This window comes from Muscardinus avellanarius, assembly GCF_963383645.1.
Source record: "Muscardinus avellanarius genome assembly, chromosome: 12".
Lineage (NCBI taxonomy): Eukaryota > Metazoa > Chordata > Mammalia > Rodentia > Gliridae > Muscardinus > Muscardinus avellanarius.
In genome coordinates this window covers 25,933,453-25,953,895 of record NC_137798.1, presented here as the reverse complement: position 1 = coordinate 25,953,895, position 20,443 = coordinate 25,933,453, and the positions used below count along the sequence as shown (strand labels likewise).

The 20,443-nt window shown below is 56.3% G+C and overlaps 2 protein-coding genes across 3 annotated transcripts in view; one reads left to right on the top strand and one right to left on the bottom strand.

Annotated features, from left to right (window-relative positions):
* Positions 1–1,267: 1,267 nt before the first annotated feature.
* Positions 1,268–9,294, top strand: ZNF219 (zinc finger protein 219; the record flags this gene model as incomplete). 2 transcript variants are annotated; one of them, XM_080707289.1, is made up of 5 exons in its annotated part: positions 1,268–1,328; positions 6,280–6,360; positions 6,596–8,030; positions 8,312–8,443; positions 8,687–9,294. In XM_080707289.1, exons 2-5 carry the CDS (start codon positions 6,355–6,357, stop codon positions 9,292–9,294), a joined length of 2,181 nt encoding a protein of 726 aa, XP_080563415.1. In that variant the 5' UTR covers positions 1,268–1,328; positions 6,280–6,354. The 2 variants fall into 2 exon arrangements, with proteins under 2 accessions (XP_080563415.1, XP_080563414.1); XM_080707288.1 differs by lacking the exons at positions 1,268–1,328; positions 6,280–6,360 and adding an exon at positions 1,475–1,657 and having other exon boundaries at positions 6,579–8,030.
* Positions 9,295–10,854: 1,560 nt separating this feature from the next.
* The window catches only part of ARHGEF40 (Rho guanine nucleotide exchange factor 40), a gene marked incomplete at both ends in the record, with an annotated part of 29,766 nt that continues 20,177 nt past the window's right edge, over positions 10,855–20,443 (bottom strand). The window contains 7 exon segments of the mRNA XM_080707081.1: positions 10,855–10,896; positions 11,813–11,943; positions 12,425–12,568; positions 12,780–12,884; positions 14,474–14,651; positions 16,412–16,582; positions 17,217–17,432. Coding sequence (XP_080563207.1) covers positions 10,855–10,896; positions 11,813–11,943; positions 12,425–12,568; positions 12,780–12,884; positions 14,474–14,651; positions 16,412–16,582; positions 17,217–17,432 — 987 coding nt within the window.

Sequence of the window (20,443 nt, the reverse complement as noted above, 5' to 3'; positions counted from 1 at the left end):
TCCGGTGTGGCTTGAATCACAGCTCTTAACACTTTTCCAGCTGTGTGACCTTGGGCACATTGTTGTGACTTTATTTTACCTATTTGAACCTCAGCTTTTTCACTGATAAAAGGCAGCTTACAAAATGCTTCAGGGTGAGCGGTTAATAACCATTAATGGTGTGGCTGCGGTCATACTGATGTGCCTGCTGCCTGTATACTAATGGGTTTATTCAGAAGCTGAGCTGGGGACATTTATTTGTACAGCAGAAACAGCTGGGCCTGAATCTATACAGCTCAGAGATAGAAAAGGCCTATCAGTACAGAGCCTGAGGTCTGGAGACAACCACCAGACCTAAGTTCAAGCCCCAGATCTACCTGGATGACCTTGGGCAAGTTGCTTAATCTGTTTCCTTATCTATTAAGGGAAGTTAATACCTATCTCAAGGGGTTGCCTTGAGCATTTAAAGAGAAAATACATATAAGCCCAGCACCGGAGCACAGAAGTGCTCAATAAACACTAGTGGCTATTGTTATTGATGGTAGGAGAGACTGAGTCAGAAAACCCCTGGGAGTTAGTTTCAAGAAATGGAGTCCCGAGAAGCAGGTGGCCTTCCTTATAAGCCGCTTTTGCCCACAATATTGGAGTGCCATATCCACTCTTTCTAGGGGTACTGAAATTACATTTTAAAGGGATCCAGAACACTGTTGTGTCCCCACTTGAATGATTTTAACTTAATGGTGCTCTGACGTGGAGTGTTGAGCTTGCACGGAGGATACTTAAACTCGTAGGCCAGCGGGGAAAGAGACTCCTGGAGCTTGGTTTTTCTTACCTGTAAATGAGAAGTAATTATATTATGGGATTATTGCTAAGGATTGTATACTATTAAATACGTGGGCAGGCACTCAGTAAATATTGACTAAATCTGAGCATACTACTTAAAAGTGTGTGGCTGTCGTGCAATCTACAGTCTTCTGGAGGGAAGGTGCCTGCCAGCCCCCCATCTGTGCATCCCCCACGGCGCGGAGCACAGTGCTAGGTACTTGGTAAGCACTCAGTAAATATTTGTTGTATTGAAGAGCCATTAAAGTGTCTTAAAGAATGGAAACGAGAACTCGAGGGGAAGGAATGAGAATTGTTTATCAAGAACAGAAAGGACCGAGGAGCAACTTTAATAATGTTTCTTATACGGCAGACATTTACTATCTCTATAATCGCCCCTCCTCCTCCCCCAAAAGAGAGACAGAAATTGTAAGGGAGAGGCTTTGAGATAAAACCCCAGGAAGAACTTCCCGAGCCTGAGCGTGTCGGGGCAGCGCCGGCGGCGCGGCCGGCTCCTTCCCTGGTATGTCCGGGTCGGGGTGGGAGGGGCGCGGGCCTGGAGGCCGGGGAAGGACGGGATGACCTTTGCGTCCGCGCCCCCCGCCCGCCGGCCCCCGGCCCCGGCCGAGCGCGCTCCCGCCCGCCGCGCCGCCCCCCGCATGCTAATGCCGGGCCGCCTCCCGCCGCACACAATGCGGGCCGGGGCCGGGGGCGGGGGCCCGGGGAGGGGCGGGGGCCGGGCCGGGGGCGGGGGGGCCGGGGCCGGCGCATCTCCCCCGGCCCCACGTAACGCTGACGCCCGCGCCGCCGGCCCGCCGCCCGCGCCCGCCGCCCGCGCCGCCGCCGCCGCCCGCCCGTGAGTAGCCGCCGCCCCCGGCCCCCCCCCCCCCCCGGCCCGCGCCCCCTCCCCGCCCCCGCGGGGGGGCCGCGCCGGCCGGAGCAGGTGCAGGGGGCGGGCGCGGGGGAGGGGCGCCGGCGCGGCCCGGCAAACTTCGCCCAGAGCGCCTGGGGGGCGGGGTGGGGGCCGGAGCGGCGGGGGGGGGGGCGGGGGCGGCGGGGAAGGCGGCGGGCGGGCGGGGGCGCGGGCGCCTTTGTGGGGGCCGGAGGCAGGGCGCGAGGGCCCGGTGCGCGCCGTGGGGCCGCGAGCCCCGAGCCGAGCGCCCCCGGCCCAGGTAGGGCAGGTGGGGGAGGGGAGGGCGCAAACTCTCCGGAGAGGGGGCGGGGAGGGGGGTGGGGGTGCTTCCCTCTCCGCGTCCCAAACAAAGTGTCACAAAGAGCTGTGCCCGCGGCCGCGGCGAGCCGGCTGTTACTCAGCTTTTGTTCTCCTGGCCGGGGGTGGCGGAGCCCTGGCCTCCTTATCTCCCCACCCTGCCCCCATCATCCTTCCCGCTTATCTTCCCCGGGAGGGGTCTGGGGTGCTGCTGGAAGAAGCTCCCGCACGGGATCGCAGGGCCTAGCCTCCTTGCCAACCTATTTCTGGGAGGGGGTTTTCCCAGAGCCTCTCCTGCCCGCCTCCCACCTTCCAGACTCAGGACCGAGGCTCCTGTGGGCCTCAGGGCTGACTTTTCTAGGGTCAGCTCTAGTCAGGGGATTTGGGGCTGGATACGCGTCCCCCTTCCCCAAATCCAGGTCTTCCAGAACTTTCAAAATCGGGGTCAAGTTAGGACACGAGTGTTAAAAAGATTCGTGGCGGTGGGGCTGCAGCAGGTGTACCGTCCTCTCACCTCCTGCTGCGCTTAGGAGCCCGTGACGAAGCTTCCATGCCCCCAGCTCAGGGCAGTGGGAAGGGGCAAGGAGGTGTTAGCAAGAAAATCTCAAAGGTGGCAGGCCGCGGTGTAGGGTGCATTTAGAGGAGCTCCGAGCAGTGAGGTTCAGAGGGCAAGGAGCGGAGACCCTGGAAGCAGACTGTTGGCACATCTGTGTGATGAAGGTGGCCTTGATTCAGGACCACCTAAGACGCCCCCTTTCCTTTTACTCTCATCTAGTGCAGTGCTTGTCATAATTAGCAGACTCTGGAGGTGTAGGATTCTCAGCAGAGGGACAACATCAAGTGGTCGAGATGGCCAGAGACAGAGGCCTGACAAGCCCCCCAAATCCTACACCCTTGCTCCTTACGCCTTGATCCTAAAAACTTTTGAAGCACAGGGCTGGAGGGGCAGTCAGCTTAGTCCTCCATTTAGCACATGCTTTTGTGTACCTGTCTTTGTTGTGTGCAAGTGTTTTCACCAAGGCCCACCCTTCCCCACTCAACTGCGTGATGGTCCACACCCTGTCCCCTAGCTGTCCAAGCTTGGAAGAGTAATTGGCCTCTGGTTTTGGAAATAGCTCTGATCCCTACCCCTTGCCTATTCCTATAGAATCCAAATAAAAGCACGATAACCTTTGATTCCCAATGGGGTGGAAAGTAGGTCAGTGCTACTGTCTGCCCAAGTCTCCTGGGTAGTGTTTAAGGCCTGAGTATAGAAAGCTGTGGCCTTTGTCCACTGGGTGTACATGTATGACCTAGGGTCCCAGTGCCCGTTGGTGCCCTCCCCTGTGGAGATCAGACGCCTGGACTCTGGATTGGCAGGACGTGATTGAGGTGGTCTGACTCGGCCTAGCAGGCCTCATTCGGGGCCACCTCTGGGGAAGCTCTCCCTGCTGAGGAATTCAGCCTCAGCGTGGGCTTTCTTATATATCTCTGTATTTCCATCCTGGCAACTGGTGTGTACAGAGTGGGATTGTTGTTGTTTGGGGGGAGGAAGCTTTGCCTGCTCTGCTCCTGCTCTGCTCCTGCTCTTTTTCGCCTTGGGTAAGAGGCCAGCTTCTCGGGAAGTATTTTGCTTTTTATTCTCCAGGCAGTTTCAGAGGCCCTAGAATCTTCTCAGAATCAGAATATGTGCCCATAGGTTAGTCAGCTATGACCATGCAGTATTCCCAGCCTCCCCCCCCTCCCGGCCATCTGCTTCCTCTGAATATACCAGATTGGCTGTACACCAGGATGTTCCGGGAATCCCCAGGAGAGCAACAGAATGTGATGGACCCAAATACGATGCCTCAGTAACTCATTCCAGGATGAACAAACTGTAACTGTGAGGACACTCCTTATAGCTAATTAAAATTTTTCTAGTTACATCTATTTTCTAGTACCTCTGTCTATTTTCAGTGACATCTAAAAGGCCAAAATAATCCCTCTGGTACCACTTTTTTTTCCTTTTTTTCTTCCTGCTATGATTCCCAGATCGAGGGGGGAAAAAAGGCTTTTTTCAGTGTCTTATCTGAGGTGCTAAAATAGCAAAAACATGGCCCCTCCAGCACTTCATAGCTCTCTGTGGTACTGAGGTGGCCAAGGTGCCTTCTCTGGTAGCCCACTGCACTCTCCATGGTACTGAAGGAGTGACCATTTGTTTCAACGTTTCTCTGGGGTCTCCAAGAATCTTTTACTTAGAACCACAGAACTTTGGAGGGAGAAGGAATCATCAGTATAAATTTGTCCATATTTTACAGATGAGTGAAGTGAAAGTTTAGGTGATTAGTGAAGGTTGTAGAGTTATCACTGATGAGACTGGGCGTATCACTGATCAGTATGGGCCTGTACCACATACTCCTAGTCTAATTCACCTATGGGGAAATTATTTGGTGAACCTGGCTAGGCTCTTGGCCCTAGGACAGGAAGTGTGTTTGGAGAATCCAGAGGATGAGAGCATATGCCCGAATTTAGAACCACAGAAATATACACACGTTAAATGGTGGCAGAGATCATCTAGTGACCTTTGGACAAGGACGTCAATCTGTTATCACTCCCAGAGACCAGATTCTCCATGTAACAGGTACCTGCCCCATCATGGAGTCTTAACCACATCCATTAACTGTTAAAATTTAAGGAAGTCATGGACTCCCAGAGCCTCCTCTCTGCTGATAAGCAAGGCTGATTCCTGTCCCAGTTCTCATCTATTAAAGATCTATAAGGAAAAGAATGCTTGCTGAGTCCTTGAGTCCTTTTTTTTTTTCCCCTCAGTAACCCATTTCATTTAATACTGCCTATTGTAAGGAAGTTAGTTCTTTATATTTCAACTATTCTTTTTTCTTTTGAGGGGGTTGAACTCAGGGGTATTCTCTTTCTGAGCTACACCCCTTTTCTGTTTTTTATTTTGAAGCAGGGTCTCACTAATAATTTTGAAGCAGATTCTCAACATAAGAGAATCTTATGTTGCTGAGGCTGGTCTCAAACCTATGATCCTCCTTTCCCAGGCTCCCAAGCCACTAGGCCCAGCTTATTCTTCCTATCTTGGGTTAGAAAGGTTAGGTACACATTCATCCAGCCATGACCAGATACAGTTTTATATGGGGGCAGGAAGGTAGACCAGATGACTTCTGGTTATCCTCTCAGGCCTATTTCCATGAATTTTAATTCTGGGTTGCCTCTGAGTCCTGAAGCTGATGTCCTCTGTAGCTCAGAATCAGCACCCCCCTCCCATCCTCTTCCTCTCAGTGCTCTCCTTCCCCAGCCCAGCGTGCCTCAGGCCTGGGGAATTTTAGCTGGAGAATTTTAACCCCTTCCTGCTCAGAGCCTGCATGGAGCCCCTATCTGTGCAGATGGCCCAGCCCCGCCCCCCGTCCCTCACTCCAGCCTCTTGAGCTCAGAGCCAGTGTAATCCTCCTCTTGTGTGAGGAAGCCTCTCCCCTGCAGAGAGGAGGAAAGCTTGCCTCGGAACAGCCCTGGACAAAGGGGCTGAGATGCCCCATCACACTGCAGGCTCCAAGGTTTGAAACAGGGGATGAATCCTGGACGGTATTTGCCGTTTTTAACCCCTTCCCCAGACTGGCAGTGCCCCTTAACTTCACTCCTCCCCCAACTCTCTTCCTTCCCTCTCTGGCTCTCTCCCCCTTCATGCCCCTCCCCCTCTGTCTGTCTCCAGACTCTGCTGCTGCTGGGAGGTGTTTCTCTCCCATGCATGAATGAGTCTCTGTAATGAATGGAAATGAATGGATCAGGAATCCAGGCGGAGGGAGGGAGAAGGAGGGGGAAAGACCGAGAGGCAGGAGAGGCAGGGTAGGGGCCGAAGCAAGGATTGTGGAACCTGGGAGGATGTTTGGCTGGCTGGTCAGTGAGGGCCTGAGAGTGACTGGTCCGGTTTGGATCACTGGGGCACATGGCAGGATCTCCCCATCTGCTTGCCAAGCTGTGCAGCCCCGCTCCAATGGAAGAGGGATGTATGGCGATGGTGTCCCCCACTGCCAGGGGGTGAGGTGGCCGCGGCTCTGCACCAGGCGTTAAAGTGTGTAACTCGGAGGAAGAAGTCTGGGTTTTCAGGAGCCTTTGGGGGTTTGGCAGATCAAGGGTACAGTTTTTTAGGACAGCAAACCCCCACGCCTCAGGATGCAAGTAGGAAGAAGGGAAAGGTTTCAGGAATACAAGGTGGGAAGAGTCTGGGCTTGGGGCATCTCCACTGCTGAAAATCATCTTTCCTCCAAATCTCTCTTGCTTTAGAGCCTCAGCACCTGTTGCCTTGGTTAGCAGCTTTTCTTCCTCTTCCCTGTACTCCCCAGAACCAAAGAATGTGAAGGGGGTCCATGGAGGTGAGTGGAGCTCTAGCCTGAACCTACAGATTCCCAAACCGGTACTTCCCCTCCCCTCTCTCGACCTTTTATTGTAAATTACCTCCCTGGCCCCAACATCCAATTCCTGCCCACACCCAACCTCCGGAGGTGAGTGGTATCCCCGAGTTCCTGGGTCAGGCCCCAACCCACCCTGTTCTGGCCTTCCCCCCAAGCTTGCCTTGCACCCTTTGCTCTAGTGCGTCCTCTTCCACAGGGCTCACGTCCCCGTGTCCCCAGCGGCCACTTAGCGCCTTCACCACCAGCCTTCGACGGCGAGCTGGACCTGCAGCGCTACTCCAACGGGCCGGGCGTGAGCGCGGGGTCGCCCGGGATGGGAGCAGTGGGCTGGTCTGAGAGCCGTGCAGGTGAACGCCGCTTCCCCTGCCCTGTATGTGGGAAGCGCTTCCGCTTCAACTCCATCCTGGCCTTGCACTTGCGAGCGCACCCGGGCGCCCAGGCCTTCCAGTGCCCACATTGTGGCCACCGCGCAGCGCAGCGGGCTCTGCTGCGCTCGCACCTGCGAACGCACCAGCCTGAGCGCCCACGCAGCCCCGCCGCGCGCCTGCTGCTGGAGTTGGAGGAACGTGCGCTGCTGCGTGAAGCCCAGCAGGGACGAGCCCGAAGCTCGGGGGGCATGCAGGCCACACCTGCCACTGAGGGCCTGGTGCGGCCTCAGGCTCCTTCCTCGTCTGCCTTCCATTGCCCCTTCTGCAAAGGCAAGTTTCGCACCTCCGCAGAGCGGGAACGCCACCTGCACATCCTGCACAGGCCTTGGAAGTGCAGCTTGTGCAGTTTCGGCTCCAGCCAGGAGGAGGAGCTGCTGCACCACAGCCTGACGGTCCACGGGGCTCCTGAGCGCCCCCTGGCGGCCACCTCTGCCACGCCCCCGACCCCGACCCCGCCTCAGCCTCAGCCGCAGCCGCAGCCTCCACCCCAACCAGAACCCAGATCAGCCCCAGAGCCTGAGCCGGAACGTGAGGCAACCCCTGCCCCTGCCCCTGCCGCTCCAGAAGAGCCCCCAGCACCTCCAGAGTTCCGCTGCCAAGTGTGCGGCCAGAGCTTTACACAGTCCTGGTTTCTCAAGGGCCACATGCGCAAGCACAAGGCCTCCTTCGATCATGCGTGTCCCGTGTGTGGCCGCTGCTTCAAGGAGCCCTGGTTCCTTAAGAACCACATGAAGGTGCATGCCAGCAAGCTGGGCCCTCTGCGTGCCCCGGGACCCGCCTCTGGGCCTGCTCGGCCCCCCCAGCCTCCTGACCTGGGCCTATTGGCCTATGAGCCGCTGGGCCCTGCCCTCCTCTTGGCCCCGGCGCCCACCCCAGCGGAGCGGAGGGAGCCCCCGAGCCTCTTGGGCTACCTGAGCCTGCGCGCTGGCGAATCCCGGCCCAACGGTGAAGGAGCTGAGCCCGGGGCCGGGCGAAACTTCGGGGGCTTCCGCCCGCTGCCCTCGGCCCTCCCTGCGCGTGCTCGGCGGCAACGCACAGAGGAACCCGAGGAAGAGGAGGTCGTGGAGCCTGAGGAGGAGAGCTGGGCCCGGGGCAGGTCGCTGGGCCCTCTGGCTTCCCTGCACCCGCGCCCCAGCGAGGGCCCTGGACACTCTGGGCCTGCCGCCGCGGGGGCCCAGGCCCGGTCGACAGCCCCTACGCAGGGTACGTAGGCACTGTGCGCCCCAGGTGTCCACGTGGCAGCTCCTCTGCTGCCACTCTGCAGCTTCCTTCTGAAAAGGACCCTTTTCTCCCCTTTTTAATTCCCCCCCTGGAAGCTTTGCCACTTTCAGAGGGCACTAACTCCTTAACTCACATTAAGCTCAGGTTTTTAGGTTCCCAAACCTGCTGTTTCCCCCCTGGGGTCCTATGGGGGGTGTGGAGGTGTGTGACCTGAACAGGGCAAAACAAAACCTCTTACACCTTCCCCCTAATGTTTATTGCAGAAGAAAATGGGCTGATGGTTGGAGGGACCCGGTCTGAAGGGGGCCGGGGGGCCACCGGCAAGGATTGTCCCTTCTGTGGAAAATCCTTCCGCTCAGCGCATCACCTCAAAGTGCACCTGCGAGTGCACACAGGTAAGGGGCAGCCTCCTGTGTGGGGAGGGGCTGAGGGCAGGCCCCTTCAGCAGCCCTTGTTCAGATGAGATCTGTTGGGAAGCGCTCACATTAGAGCCAGTGGGCGAGGCAGTGGTGGCCCCTGGCCCTGGGACCGAAGGCTGTAAATGGGACAGTGTGAGCAGGGTAGGGTGTGTGCGCAGTGACTCTAACCCCGTGAGTGCAGTGACTCCAACCCCGTGACACCCCGCCCATTCTCTCCAGGTGAGCGCCCCTACAAGTGTCCACACTGTGACTATGCGGGCACCCAGTCCGGCTCTCTCAAATACCATCTGCAGCGGCACCACCGGGAGCAAAGGAGTGGCGCAGGCCCAGGTCCACCCCCAGAGCCACCCCCCTCTGCCCAGCGGGGCTCAGCCCCATCCTCAGGAGGCGGCAAGCAGGCTCAGCAGCCTGTGACCTGGGTGGAAGGTGCCGCGAGCCCCCGGCCTCCTTCCAGCAGCGGAGGTCAGGGCTCCCGTCGGAAGCCCGCCAGCCCCGGGAGGACCCTGCGCAATGGGCGAGGCGGTGAGGCCGAACCCCTGGACCTGTCCCTGCGGGCGGGGCCGGGAGGCGAGGCCGGGCCAGGGGGTGCCCTCCACCGCTGCCTCTTTTGCCCCTTCGCCACTGGAGCCCCTGAGCTCATGGCCTTGCACCTTCAGGTGCACCACAGCCGTCGGGCTAGGGGCCGCCGGCCGCCCCAGGCTGACGCCTCTCCTCCGTATGGCCGAGCACCATCAGGAGACACCCCTCCCAGTCCTTCACTGGATGGGGAGGAGGGCCCTGGGCTGTCCAGATCTGGAGAAGCAGGGCTGGGGGGGCAAGAACGGTAGGGAACCCTCTTAGGGTGATTTAGCTTAGTGAGCTTACCCCGCAGGAGTGGGGGAGCGCTAGAGGTAGTTGGGTAGAGCAGCCAGCAGGGGGCAGAGTGGGACCCATATCCCAGCCCCAGGCAGACCAGAGGTGGAGGGGAAGCAGCAGCGGTGAAGGAGGGCGGGCAGGCGGTACCCACCCAGCCCAGGGGAGTCACAGTGCCTTAGAAGTGGCAGAGGTGAGGGTCAAAGAACGGGGTCCCAGGGCTGGCAGAGGGTGGGGCTCCTGCTGAGGGGCTGCTCTGCCAGCTTTTGCTGGTCCATAGGCGTGAGAGTTTATTTTTGTACAAGGGGTGGGGGTGGGGGCACTGTACCCTTCTAGCCCCATCGGGGGCCCTGTAGACGTTGCTATTTTTGGTACGATTCCTGTCATTCCTGTCTCAGTTGTGTCCCCAATAAACAGGTGTCTTGTGGCACAGGGCTTGGTGTCTGTTTGCTCATGTCCTGCTCCCCTCCTTCTTGGGCCTTCTAAGAAACAGTCACCATTTCAGGCATGTAATGACCAAATTGCTGGGTGAGAATCTTGGACTTTAATCCCAGACTTCAGATTCAGGATCTTTGGGGCCTAAGACCTGGCATTTGACAAGCAGCCTGGAGGGTTCCTGGGCCCTCCCTGCGGGAGCTCACTGGAGAACTGCTAGCCGTGCTGGACCCCAGCTTAGGCCAGCTCAGCCGCAAGAAGTGGGTGTGCAGTCTAGGGAGCGGGAACTTCAGAGACTTCTTGGAGCCCCTGGGAGCCTCCGTGGAGGAGACACTTCCCTCAGGGCCTTGCACCTTCAGCTTTGGGCCAATAACGTCTACTAGTAGAGGGCCTTGACTTTTGTGTGTTCTAGTTAATGGTTGAGGGGAAGTGCTGAAGTTAGTTGATAGACCTTACTCCAGAGGACAGCTGTGGGTCATGGGAGGCAAAGCATGAGTAAATATATTTAATATAACAATAGCATTATAATAACAGTAATTACATATATAAAGTCTGCAAGTTCCCACCCCACTCTCCTACAACTGTTTGCACAGCTCCATTTCCCATGACACCTCAGAACAGAGTCACCAGGAGCTCCAGCTGGCCTGGCAGAGCTGAGTCTTCTCTGGGAGAGCCAGGGGATAAGGGAGAAGAGACAGGCTGTCAGCAGGGCAGGAGGGTCCTGTGCAGTGGCCTGGGATGGGGAAAGACTAGAGGAGGGTGGTTTCCCCTCCTCCAGGGCAGGAAGGCAAGCAAGTGGCCACTCTTCCTGCAGGACAAGGCACCAAGCAGAGGGGAGCTAGAGACAGCAGTGGCAGGGATGCTCTGGTCCTGAGCCCTCTGTCCAGGAATCAGAGGGACCATGTTCCACTGCCATCCCAGCCCAAAACGTGCTGAGAGGAGGGGCTGCAGCCAAGTTCTGCATCTTCTCTAGAAGCCAGAAGAGAAGAGGGAGATGGATTAGGAGCGGGAGGAAGCTGACTCCCATGCAGCTAAGGTTAGGAAGGTACTAGCAAGAGGGAGGCATGCTGGATGTGGGGGCCAGAGGCCACTCACCGAGGTCACAGCGGTGTGGTGGGGTCGCTCAGGGCTCGGGCATGAGTCTGAGGGCAGAGAAACTGCTGTGAACTCAGAGACATCTCCTGGCCCTATGCAGATTTCTTCCCTATGCCTTGTTTTTTTTTTTTTCCCTCTGGGGATGGAACCCAGAGGCATTCTAGCTCCGAGCTATACCCCCAGCCCTATTTTTTATTCTTTATTTTGAAACAAGGTCTCACTAAGTTGCAGAAGGCCTCACTAAGTAGCTGAGGATGTCTGCAAACTGCTATCCTCTTGTCTCAGCTTCCCTGGGATTATAGGACCCTTTTTTTTTTCTTTGTGGTACTGGGGATAAAACCCAGAGGTTTTCTGCCCCCAAGCTATACTCCCAGACCTATTTTTTTTTTTATATATATTTTATTTGGAATCAGGGTCTCAGTTGCTGAGAGCCTCACTAAGTAGCTGAGGCTGGCTTCGAACCTGCGCAATCCTCCTGTCTCAGCCTCCCAAGTGCTGGGATTACAAGCATGCACCACCACATCCAGCTCTAGGCCTGTTTTTTACTAAAAGATCCTTTTTCTCCTCTGGCCTTGATGCCTCTTAGCCAAGCCTGGGGTAGGGGAGAAAGGCAGACTGGACACTGGAAGCAGAAGATCGCTGGTTCAGCCGGGCGTGGTGGCACATGCATGTAATCCTAGCATATGGGAGGCTGAGACCAGAGGATCGCGGTTTGCGGACAGCCTCAGTTGCTTAGTGAGGCCCTCTGCAACTTAGTGAGACCCTGTTTCAAAATAAAGAATAAAAAAAAAAACAGGGCAGGGGGTATAGCTTGGAGGTCGAATGCCCCTGAGTTCCATCCCCAGACCTGCCCCTCCCCCCAAAAAATCACTGGTTCACTGTGCCCTCTAAGGCGTTCATGTTCAGAAATGCCCGCCTACATAAAGTGACCCCCCCTTCCCCAACCTTACTTCTAGGACTTACCTGCCTAGATAGCCCAAAGATCCCTCCACTGGCCAGGGTGGGAGTGCTGCTCCCAGGGTGGGTGGTCTGCAGGCTGGGGCTGTTCCTTGGTCCTGGGGACACATCTCCAGAAGAGTCAAGTGTTTCTGGGGCTAGAAGGGAAGCCAGGGTGAGAGCATAGCATAGATCCCCTGCAGGTTACCTTAAGCAAACCAAGCTGTTCTGTCAGCGAAAAAAGCTGAATAGCAACAGGAGGCTGTGAGTCGCCATAGCAACCCAGTTGCAAGAGAAGCCCCCCCTACCAAGAGGCAGGAAACTGTCAGCAGCACCATTAGAGCAACCAGGGAAGAAGCGGACCAGGAGGGTACAACAGGAAGCTGAGGCAGTTTCCATAGAAACCCACAGAGAGCTAGAGAGAAAGGTACAGAGGAAGTGCTTCTTAGCAACAGGCTGCTGTAAGCATCATCCTAGCAACCAGATGGAAGGCTCTTTTAGCAATGGGGAAGCTGTACATAGTTGTCATGGCAACTGGGCTACTTGGCTAGAAAAAGGAATTGCTCAGCAGCAGGCAGCCTGAACATCACCACGACGACAACCCAGCTGTTGGGAGCCACCCCTTGAGAGGTGCCTCACCCAGGGAAATTTGCTTGACGTCCAGATCCCAGGCCTCCTCCTCGACGCGGGCAGGTAGGGAGCAGGCTCCCGGTGAGAGGCCGGGGAGGGAGGGGCCGGCATGCTCAAAGGATGAGACGGCCACGGAGGCCCGGGTGCGGGCGGCTGCAGAGAGTGGGAGTGGGGGGGGTGCCCGTGTGGGAAAGCCCTCCTGGCTCCCTGAACCACTCTCAGTCTCATAGAGGGCCTTCCATCAGTCCCACAGGCTTTGGGAAGAGGCCCACTTGTGACCCTGGCTCCACCATGCCTCCCAATTGTTCTTGCATGGTGAGTCAAGGTCTGACTCTGGGGACAACCCCAGCATCGTGTCCCTCACCTCTTCCAGTGAGCAGGGCACTCAGCGTCCGCTCCCCAAGGGCCTTGATGTCCAGGAATGGTTTATTCCCGATGCCCATGGAGACCATCTGCTGCACTCGGAGTTCTAGGGAACAGAGGCCCTGTTAGCAACCTCCTGCCGCCTCCTCTCAGCTCCAGCTCTCGCGGGTCGTGATGGCTGACCCTTCATTTTGCTCCTTCCCAGCTCTCCTTCCTCCCTCTTCCTCCTTTGGTATGTACCAGCATGCCCGGCTCTTCCTCTGCTATTGCTTATTACTCTTCCTGTTGACTGCCACGACAGGCCCGGCCATGTAGTACTGACTTGCTCCTCACATTTATGTCTCCTCTCCCATATGTTGCATCCTGCCCATTTTGCATCCTGGCTGCCCAGTTTTTCTTCTAATGCTCAGCTTCCCCGTATCTTGGGCACCAAGAGCAAACTCACAATTTTACAGTTAAAAAAGTGCCTCCTTATGTATCACTTTAATTAATCCTTATCAACCGGAGACACAGCTCAGTAGGAGACTACTTGTCTAGCATGGTGAGGTCAAGTCCCTGGGTTCAATCCCCCTGTGCCACAAAGACAAAAAACTTCCCTGTTATACTAAGATGAAGATACTGAAATTTCACTTTTCAGATTAGTAGAGTAAGGTTCAGAGAATCGAGTCAAATCAACAACCACCCCAAAACCAAAACAGCAAACAAACCCAAACCCCCAGGTCATAGAGCAAGTAAGACGGCTTCTCAATCCCCAATCCTGCTGGCAGTTCCTTGTTTTCTTTTCTTTTTTCTTTTTTTTTTTCCTTTGCAGAACTGTAGATTGAACCTAGGTGCACTCTACCTCCAAGCTACACCCCCATCCCGATTTTTTAATCCTTTATTTTAAAACAGGGTCTCACTAAGTTGCAGAGGGCCTCACTAAGTAGCTGAGGCTGGCTGTGAACCTGTGATCCTCCCGTCTTAGCCTCCCGAATGCTGGGATTACAAGTGTGCGCCATGCTCGGCTTTCCTTGTTTTCTTTTGCTCAGCCATTTGCTCTCACTTCCTGAAACTTACTAGCTTTCTCTTTCCTTTTTTGTACCTTACTTTGACCTCAACAGTGTCTCTTAAGACAGTTTTTAAAACTTCTCTGAAGTCACTCTTTTTTTTTTGGTACTGGGAATTTTGTGTTTGCGTATGCGTGTGTTTGCGTGTGTGTGTTTAAGGGGGTGTTCTTGGGGTGAAACTCAGGGGCTACCTCTAACCCCTAGCCCTCTGTTTTATTTTTTATTTGGAAACAGAGTCTTGGTACGTTTCTGAGAGCCTCAAAGAGTTGCTGAAGCTGACTTCAAACTCATGATTCTCCCGTCTCAGCCTCCCAGGTAGTGGGATTACAGGCATGCCCCACCACTCCTGGCTGGCACTGACGATTGTACCAGGGCCATTTTACCTCTGAGCTACAACCCTCACCAACCCTATTTTATTGTTTATTTGGAAACAGGGTCTAAGTTTCTGAGAGCCTTGCTCAGTTGCTGAGGCTAACTTCAAGCCTGCAATCCTCCTGTCTTAGCCTCCCAAATACTGGGATCACAGGTGTGTGCTCCATGAAGTCATCCTTATTTCTTCATCCTGTTTTCCCAGGCAGTCTCCGTACTCTCCGGAACACCCCCCAAAGCCTTTCGATTCCACGCACACTCCCTCAGCTGTGCCCAGTACCCTTGTTGTGGGCTGCCTGTCTCCACAGCAGCTGGGCGATGGAACTTGTCCATTTGAGCTTGACCTCTGGCGAGGTTGCCTGCAGAGTATAGGCCTCTCGTGCCCGGCGCCGCCGAAACCACAGTTCGAAACACAGTCCGCTGTCCCCGATGTTTTCTGTCAGTCCCATGTCGGCAGTCTGAGGAAGAGCAGAGGGAGTGGGTGAGGACACGTGTCCTGGCTAGGAGGTATCACATGGGCAGCACTACACTCAGCCTGGCATCGGGTAGATGTTCGGTCAACATTTGCCCAGCACCTCCCACGTGACAAGTGCGCTATGCCTCATCTTCATAACAACTGTACTTCACAGGAGGGGAAAGAGGCCCAGACACGTGAAATACCTCACCCAATTATCATAGATTATTAAAGAGTAAGGATTTGAACCCATGCTATGTTATTCTGAATCTACGCATTTTGTCCACACTACGTTCACCCCGGCAGAGCTGGAACTAGCGTAGGGGGATAGAGTTTAGAAACATACATTTAAGTCGGGCGTGGTGGCGCACGCTTGTAATCCCCGCGCTTGGGAGGCTGAGACAGGAGGATCGCACGGGTTCGAAGCCAGCCTCAGCTATTTAGTGAGGCTTTCAGGAACTTAGTGAGACCCTGTTTCTAAATAAAATATAAAAAAGGTCTGGGAGTACAACCCGGAGGTAGAAAGCCTCTGGGTTCCACCCCCAGTACCACACACACACAAAAAGAAACATACATTTATTAATTTATTATTTATTTGTTTATTTTTTGTGGTTCTGGGGATTGAACTCAGGGGTATTCTACCTCCAAGATATACCCCTAGACCTATTTTTTTTCCCTCCCTCCCTTCCTTCCTTCCTTTCTTTCTCCAGGGATGGAACCCAGGGGCTTTTGACCTCTGAGCTACACCCCCTGCCCTATTTTTTTTCTTTATTTTGAAACCGGATCTCACTGAGTTGCAGAGGGCCTCACTAAGTAGCTGAGGCTGTCTGCGAACCACGATCCTCTGGTCTCAGCCTCCTGAATGCTGGGATTACAAGCATGCGCCACCACGTCCAGCTTTATTCTTTATTTTTGAAACGGGGTCTGGGTCTCACTAAGTTGCGGAGGGCCTCACTAAGCAGTTAAGGGTGGCCACAAGCTGTGATCCTCCGTCTCAGCCTCCTGAATGCTAGGATTATAAGCGTGCGCAACCACACCCACATCTGGCTTATTTTTGTGTGTGGTACTTGGGATTGAATCCAAGGGTGTTCTGTTCTGAGCTACACCCCTACCCTATTTTACTTTTTAAAATTTGAAACAGGGTGTCAGTTGCTGAAGGCCTCACTAAGTTGTTGAGGCTGGACATAAGCATGCGATCCTCCTGTCTCAGCCTCTCAAGTACTGGGATGACAGGCCTGTGCCACTGTGCCTGGCCAGAAACCAGGCTATACAGTGCGGGATCACTGCACTGCCTGTTCGAGGACCATAGGCTGCTCTCGACATTTATCTGGCTAGTTCCCTAAAGCAAGCCCCCTCCTTCTTGGGTTCAGTAAACTATATATAGTCATCTCTATAACTATATATACTTGATTAAATTAATATAAATTAATTTATATATAGCGTCCTTTTCTCCTCATACCCCAGGAACCATCTCTCACTCAAAAGGTATGAGTCCTTAAGGAAAAGGTTCTCTTCCATTCTGGCTTAGAATGCCTCCTAGGTCCATTCTAATAGTTTTTATGACAGTCCATGAACTATCATGGAGTAGACCAATGGCAAAGCCCGTCATCCTGTGACACCCTAACTTGACAGTTGCAGGCCAAAGCCTACTCTAGACGATGCAGCTTCTGAATCTGGGTTGGGGTTGAACTTCTAGAACATTCTGAGTTCTCAAGTACAATCAGTTCCCATCCCCTCCATCCGCCTCAACTCCAGGCAAGGTACCTTAAAAGCCTGCTTGTAAACGAAGGTCTCAGAGGCCCCCTCGGAGCCCTTGAGTTTGCTGAACAGAAGGAGGTGCTCGAAGAGAAAGACATGGCGAAGGCACTTCTTCCGGCCACAGATGACAGTGAAGGGGTCCCGATGCAAGAGCTGTCCCTGTTCCTTCAGGTCTATCTGGGGAAAGAAAAAGAAAGGCGGCTGGGCTCAGGGGCCCTTTGTATTTCATGGGGAGTGAAAGTAGACTTCTAGAGCAAGGGAGTCTGATACACCAGTTCCCAGCAGAGGCAGGCCAGGCGCAGGGCCATCCACCGGTCACCACACACAGCATGCGTGGCCTGGCGGCACAGCCCTGCCTCTCCAGGCGGGAAGGCACATGGTATAGTAGGCTCTCAGCCTCCCCTGCAGAAGCCTTTGCACAATGGAGGCCCAGGAAGAGAACTGGCAAAGAACAAGAACAGGTATTTCTCACTGGAAGTAAGATTCCAGCCTGTTCTGGTGTCTCAGGGCGGGTAAAGTACTAGGTAAAGGAGAATATGGTACATGTCCAGGTGTTGGATGCAGGCGGAAGGATGGAGCCGAGAGGGAAGGATGAGAGCAGGAGAACACAGGCAGATGAAGGCATGGGAACCGGGCAGGACATCGCTTCTTGATTTACAGATGAGGAAACTGAGGGCTGGTTCAGTGGCTCAGCAAAGGTTGGTTAGAAATGAGAGACTCAGACCTCAAGTCTGGCTCTTTGTCACCTGCCAACTGCCTCTGAGGCCACAGGGCCAGGTGTGGGCAGAAGCGGCTGGAGCCGGGGCCTTACCTCACAGCCTCGCACCGCCTCCACGGCCAGCAGGTCTCGGCCACGGGCCTCTTGTTCACGGAGCAGCTGCACAGCAGCCCCGAGGGCCTGGCGCTCGGAACTCAGCTCCGGCCCAGCTTCCCGCAAGAGCTCCTCCAGGAGCCGCCCATACCGAGCCAGCTGCTCCAGAGGCTGCTGCAGGGCCCGGGGCAGGTAGGGGCCACCCTCCAACAAGCCCTGCGGTAAAGAGGGAGGAGAGGAAGGGTTGGAGCCTGTGGAGGCCAAACTCTGGGAGAGGTGGGTGGTGGGCTGGGCCCTGGCTTCTGGGGTGTATAAAGCCCAGATACTAGCAAAGGAGAAGGCAGGCATGGGGCCCATAGGAGAGCAACCATTCTCTGTAACTTAAGGGAGATGGCAAAGAAAACCAGGTACTGACCCCTGAGATTCCCTGGCTTTTAGCTTTTTTTTTTTTTTTTTTTTTTTTTTTTTTTTTTTTTTTTTTTTTTTTTTTTTTTTATTTTTTTTTTCATTTATTTTATTTATTTTTTTTAATTAATTTATTTTTTAAATTGGTGCATTGTAGTCATATATCAATCACATTGGAGTACAAGACTTGAGAGGATATACAAGCACACATCATCCAATTAGCCCTCCTCCAGCCACCGTCCCATTCCCTCCCCCTCCCTCCATCCCACACTTCTTTGGTGATTTACTTTGATATATTTGTTTATGTACCTCCTGCATTTTAAAGAGGCTCCGTCCTCCAGTATTACATACCCTCTGATTGATCACATTAGTTGCTTCACTATAGGGCCCTTTCTATAGCTCAACCTCTTCCTGTTGCCCTTTTCCTCCTAGTTATTGCTGATTAAGAGAAGCGTCTGATTTATATTTTCTGCGATATTTCTCTGTGCATGCTGCGTTGCAAGTACCAATCCCACTCTTGATGGTCCCAGTAGTGGCCTGGCTACTCAGTGGACTGATCCAGACCTCGCTGGCTCACGCAGCGGCCTTGCCTCATGGGAGGACCCAGTTCTGGTCTCGCTGGCCCCTGAACCGGTCAAACCCCTAAGCTGGCTTTGGTACCAACCTTGGAGGCCGCAGGAGTGAACTTGCCTCACGCCAGGCTCCGATGCTGGCCATTGGCCCCTGCACCGGTCTAACCCCTTGGCAGGATTCCAATCCCGGCCTTGGAGGCCCCAACACTGGTAATGCCTCACGGCAGGCTCCGATGCCGGCCTCACTGGCCCCAGCACCGGCCTAACCCCTTGACAGGCTCTTAAACTGGCCTCAGAGGCCCCAGTACCGGCCTTGCCTCATGGCAGGCTCCGATGCCGGCCTCGCTGGCCCCAGCAGCGGCCTAACCCCTCGGCAGGCTCCGATCCCAGCCTCGGAGGCCCCAGCACTGGTCATGCCTCAAGGCAGTCTCCGATGCCGGCCTCGCTGGCCCCAGCACCGGCCTAACCCCTTGGCAGGCTCTTATCCTGGCCTCGGAGGCCCCAGTACTGGCCTTGCCTCACGGCAGGCTCCGATGCCGGCCTCGCTGGCCCCAGCACTGGCCTAACCCCTCGGCATGCTCCGATCCCGGCCTCGGAGGCCCCAGCACTGGTCATGCCTCACGGCAGGCTCCGATGCCGGCCTCGTTGGCCCCAGCACCGGCCTAACCCCTCGGCAAGCTCTTATCCTGGCCTCGGAGGCCCCAGTACCGGCCTTGCCTCAAGGCAGGCTCCGATGCCGGCCTCGCTGGCCCCAGCAGCGGCCTAACCCCTCGGCAGGCTCCGATCCCGGCCTCGGAGGCCCCAGCACTGGTCATGCCTCAAGGAAGGCTCCGATGCCGGCCTCGCTGGCCCCAGCACCGGCCTAACCCCTTGGCAGGCTCTTATCCTGGCCTCGGAGGCCCCAGTACTGGCCTTGCCTCACGGCAGGCTCCGATGCCGGCCTCGCTGGCCCCAGCACCGGCCTAACCCCTCGGCAGGCTCTTGTCCTGGCCTCGGAGGCCCCAGTACCGGCCTTGCCTCAAGGCAGGCTCCGATGCCGGCCTCGCTGGCCCCAGCAGCGGCCTAACCCCTCGGCAGGCTCCGATCCCGGCCTCGGAGGCCCCAGCACTGGTCATGCCTCAAGGAAGGCTCCGATGCCGGCCTCGCTGGCCCCAGCACCGGCCTAACCCCTTGGCAGGCTCTTATCCTGGCCTCGGAGGCCCCAGTACCGGCCTTGCCTCACGGCAGGCTCCGATGCCGGCCTCGCTGGCCCCAGCACCGGCCTAGCCCCTTGGCAGGCTCTTATCCTGGCCTCGGAGGCCCCAGTACCGGCCTTGCCTCACGGCAGGCTCCGATGCCGGCCTCGCTGACCCCAGCACCGGCCTAACCCCTCGGCATGCTCCGATCCCGGCCTCGGAGGCCCCAGCACTGGTCATGCCTCACGGCAGGCTCCGCTGCCGGCCTCGTTGGCCCCAGCACCGGCCTAACCCCTCGGCAAGCTCTTATCCTGGCCTCGGAGGCCCCAGTACCGGCCTTGCCTCACGGCAGGCTCCGATGCCGGCCTCGCTGGCCCCAGCACCGACCTAACCCCTCGGCAGGCTCTTATCCTGGCCTCGAGGCCCCAGTACCGGCCTTGCCTCAAGGCAGGCTCCGCTGCCGGCCTCGTTGGCCCCAGCAGCGGCCTAACCCCTCGGCATTTCCGATCCCGGCCTCGGAGGCCCCAGCACTGGTCATGCCTCAAGGCAGGCTCCGATGCCGGCCTCGCTGGCCCCAGCACCGGCCTAACCCCTTGGCAGGCTCTTATCCTGGCCTCGGAGGCCCCAGTACTGGCCTTGCCTCACGGCAGGCTCCGATGCCGGCCTCGCTGGCCCCAGCACCGGCCTAACCCCTCGGCATGCTCCGATCCTGGCCTCGGAGGCCCCAGCACTGGTCATGCCTCACGGCAGGCTCCGCTACCGGCCTCGTTGGCCCCAGCACCGGCCTAACCCCTCGGCAAGCTCTTATCCTGGCCTCGGAGGCCCCAGTACCGGCCTTGCCTCACGGCAGGCTCTGATGCCGGCCTCGCTGGCCCCAGCACCGGCCTAACCCCTCAGCAGGCTCTTATCCTGGCCTAGAGGCCCCAGTACCGGCCTTGCCTCAAGGCAGGCTCCGATGCCGGCCTCACTGGCCCCAGCACTGGCCTAACCCCTCGGCAGGCTCTTATCCAGGCCTCGGAGGCCCCAGTACCGGCCTTGCCTCACGGCAGGCTTTGATGCCGGCCTCGCTGGCCCC